This window comes from Gossypium raimondii, chromosome 13 (assembly GCF_025698545.1).
Source record: "Gossypium raimondii isolate GPD5lz chromosome 13, ASM2569854v1, whole genome shotgun sequence".
NCBI lineage: Eukaryota > Viridiplantae > Streptophyta > Magnoliopsida > Malvales > Malvaceae > Gossypium > Gossypium raimondii.
Window position 1 is genome coordinate 33,049,384 of NC_068577.1, and position 4,314 is coordinate 33,053,697.

Genomic DNA, 4,314 nt, shown 5'->3' on the forward strand with positions numbered 1-4,314 from the left:
TTTTTCTTTATTTTCTATTCTTTTCTGCTTCTCCCTCTGTTTCCCTCCCTTCTTCATTTTTTTAACGTAGTTTTTCTATGCTTTCTATTTGTTAAAACTAATCCACAAGCTCGCCTCACTCGAAAAAATTAAATTGTTCAAAAAAATAAAAGTATAGAGACTAGTTTTAACAAACAGAAAACATAGAAAACCTATGTTAATTAAAAGAAATGGAGAAGGGAGGAAAACAGAAGGAGAAGCAAAAGAGAATGAAAAATAAAGAAAAAAAAGAAAAATTAAAAGAACATAAAAGAAAAAAATTAAATTACTCAACAAAAAATATGGGGATCGATTATATAAATTAACCTAAAATTTTTGTTTGAAATGATTATTTAACGTACACGCCAACTTCATCGTTACACCATTAACGACAATTAATGGCTTAGTGATTAAAATGTTACAACACGATAACATAAGTGACTAAAATATAACATTTCAAACATAAGTGACTAAAATGAATTGAGATAAACAAAAGTGACTATTTTAATTGTTTACCCTAAATTATTTTATAGAATTTTTTATTAAATATCCTTTCAATTTTAACTTCTAATTAAAGATAAACTCAATTTTAGTTGAGATTAACAAATTTATTAAAATTTTATATATTTGAAAACTAAAATAAACAAAATTATAAAAATACCACCATTTGAAAAAAAAAAAAAAATCACGCAACGTGGGTGATGATATTCCTAGTATTATGTGAAATTGAATGCTGGACTTTGGAGATAGAGGCAGTTGATAGGTTGAATTGCTTAGATTTCCTTTCTGCTCGCCTTTCTTGAGGATGACTTCAGAGTGCTTCAACTTGGCCAAGGGTGGATGTAATTCAGGTAAAAGAATGTCAGCTTGCTTGTAATTGCAACACTCTTTCGCCAATCCAACTACTCCACTCTGCTTCTTGCACTTATGACTTCCGCTAGCTTTTTTCTTTTTTTTTTTCTCGTACAATGTTTAAAACTATTCATAGTCTCTCACCAATCCTTAAATAAGAGGATAATACACTTCAGCATATTCGAACCCACGTCAACTTACACTGACAATAATATCAATACTAACTTAACTAAGACTTAATCAGCTACTTCCCCTCGCAATCTCCCATTTTAATGATTATCCAATTTTCATATACTACTACATTATAAAGGAGGAAATTAAAACACAAAAGAAATAAACATGTTTTTAAATATAAAATAAGCAAACATAATTATTAATAATATTACAAATAAAAAGCTTTAATAGTAAAATGACCCCTAAAATATATCTATTTCCAATATTGATCCTTAAAGTTTCTTTAATATTAAGTAGTCCTAAGAGTTTTATTCTCACACAAATTGATCCTTTTTTTGTGTAATCCATTGGAAACGGTGACAGTCTTACATGTTACGGTTCCAATAATCGTCTAAAATGCCACATGCACCTTTTAAAGAATAAGATTTTAATTTAGTAATCATTTTACTATTAAAGTATTTTATGAAGTATAATAATATTATTTATTATATAATAATTGAAAAATAAATAGGCTTTAAACCAGCCTTAAGAAATATGGGCAAGAACAAAAATAAAAAGGTTTGATTCCTTTATGAAAATTTTACAAATATGAAGCAACAAAATGGAAGGCCATGAAAAAGGAAAACAGAAACGTTGTTTGATAAAATGACTTGCAAAAAAATGGATTCTTTGTAACAAAAAGAAAAAGAGGATACTTAGCCTTCATTGCAAGTTTGTCCTTCAGTATTAATATTTAGAGCTGGATTATACTGGAATCTTGTAGCCTTTTAAACCCAAAAAAGAAAAAAAGAGTTTTGCATGTGGTCCACGTGGAAGCCCCTGAAGCCTTCAACTCTTACATGTCAGTAAAGCACAGGAGTTATTGAGTGACGAATCCATAAAGTGGCACCTGTAAACTGCTTCACCTCCAAATAACAATTATCCCTTATATTTAAACCTAAAGCTTATCTCATACAAAAGTTGGCCATTTCCCTTCTATTTAATCTCCTTTATCTCTACTGCTTGCAGCTTTCCTTCCGCAGCAGACACTACTTTTGGGTATTGTTTCAACTTAACACGAAGAAGCTTTTGCCATGGCGGCCGCCTCTCTCAGACAACCTTCCCTCACCACTTTTGTGTTTGTTCTTGCCATTTTCTCGCTTTCTTATCGAGTTTACAGTGATGGTATCCCCTCCCCCCCTCTCTCTATATATACTTCTCTTTATGTGCATGGAACTGTGATGTGTTCGTTGGTGTTCACTTGTGTGTGTCAGTTTCTCTCTGATCTCTCTCTCTATATAATATGTGAATATACATGCTTTCAAGCCTATTTGATCCTCTAAATTTCATTTAGTTTCTTCATTTTTTTTATAATCAGAATGGGAAATTTAATTAGAAAGAGTTTAAAGTAGAAAAAGTCTTATTTTGACTCGTGCAATCAAATCTCCTGAACTTTGTGCATTATTTGCCAGTTGCTACACTTTCATCTGAATCCTATATTTGATTCCTTTAACATATTGTACAGATGAGGAAGACCATCTTCTTCAAGGACTCAACAGTTACAGGACATCGGCGAATCTCCCAGCATTCGCCAAGAACAAAAACGCCGAATGCGTGGCCAAGAGAATCGCCGACGACGTCAGCGACGACGACAACAACCAGCACTGCACCAACCCCAGCAATTCACCTGGCAATAACGCAACCGGATTATCGGCCTATCCCAAAGCCATATCCAAGTGCGACATCGATGCCAACACCACCAGCGATGTAATGGTGCTGCCTGTTTGCGTGCCGAATCTGGTTCCGACGCTTGTTCTAACCAACTTCACACGCACCCATTACTCCAAATACATAAACGATTCCACCTTCACTGGAATCGGACTCAGTTCCGAAGATGATTGGATGGTGGTGGTTCTTTCTTCCAATAAGCCAACTGGGAGCCTCGCCAATGGAGCTTATTCCTTGCTTAATAGGAAGCTTGGTTTCAGCTATTACATGGTGTTATTGTTGTTGGGTTTTCTACTCTTTTCGTTTTGATTTGCAGTGAAAAATGCTTGGATTTCTTTGTTATTTTTCTTTAGAGTTTGTGATTTAATTTGTCTATCTTGTGGATTTCAATTTGTATGAAAAGTTATATAAAAAGAAGAAGTTTGCTTTGCGTTTTGTTTTGTGTATTTGATAATTGACGTCTTTGACATTTGTGCTTGAACTATTGTTCATCATCCTTGATTTGGAACTGTTAATTTAAATATCAATAATCGTGAACCATAGAGTTCAATTTGTGTTCAAACTTTGGTTCATTATATCTTTCAATTGGGCGAGCAGCTCAGTTTCAACATGAATAGTTAATACAGTAGATTGTAACACCCCTATCTATATTTACACCCCTACCTATATTTACGAGGTAATCCTACCTATATTTACGAGGCATTATCGGAGTTTTTCAAATTAATTTTTTTTCGAATTAATTTTTTTCGTTATTACGAGTTAAATATTATTCTTTCATTGAAACATATTATGACGTCCCTTAGATGGGCCTTCGAAGTTCAGAACATACATCAATATCAAATCAACCAATTCAATTCAACATATTTTCAAGATAGATTTACACATACCCATAAGATAACTTCGTCACATACCAAACTTAAAATTTGATAGTCATACCAATGGTTAACTTTACATTCATTTCACCTTAACATTTACTTTATCAAAACTAAGATTTGATAGCCATACCAATGATTAACTTTACATTCATTTCACATTAAACTTTATCAACTTATACACGCCATTGATTTCCAAAATAAAATTTTTTTGATATACCAAGATGTTGAAGTTGATAGTGTGATGTGTCTTCGATCGAATCCGACCTCTGAGCTCTTAATACCACGAATCAGGGAAAAAGAAAACAGGGCAAGCACGTTGTGCTTAGTAAGCTCATGTAACAAGAATTATACTTACTTAATATTTTCAATACAATACAATAAGTATTCATACATCCATTCAATTTACCATTTACCTATCACACAAAAACTCAACCAAAACATTAATCAAATAGCATCATATGAGTTCAATACAAAGATTAATGATTGATGAGTTCATCAATTCCATGTTTTCTATTACCCTTATTATTTCCCATATTTATCTCATTGAATTTCTCAAAATTTCGATGAATTTTTAGAGGTACACTTTTAGCGTACTATTTCAGGTCCGTCATTCATATTCATGTGCGCACATTTCCATTTCAGAGAGCACACTCCCACGAACCTCATACCTTACAATGGGATTACTAGT

At 32.7% G+C, this 4,314-nt stretch overlaps 1 protein-coding gene across 1 annotated transcript; it reads left to right on the forward strand.

Annotated features, from left to right (window-relative positions):
- Nucleotides 1-2,009: 2,009 nt before the first annotated feature.
- LOC105784272 (uncharacterized GPI-anchored protein At5g19250) lies at nt 2,010-3,186 on the forward strand. Its single transcript, XM_012610108.2, has 2 exons — nt 2,010-2,208; nt 2,549-3,186. The coding sequence occupies exons 1-2, from the start codon at nt 2,118-2,120 to the stop codon at nt 3,058-3,060; spliced, it is 603 nt and encodes a 200-aa protein (XP_012465562.1). The 5' UTR covers nt 2,010-2,117; the 3' UTR covers nt 3,061-3,186.
- Nucleotides 3,187-4,314: the final 1,128 nt, after the last annotated feature.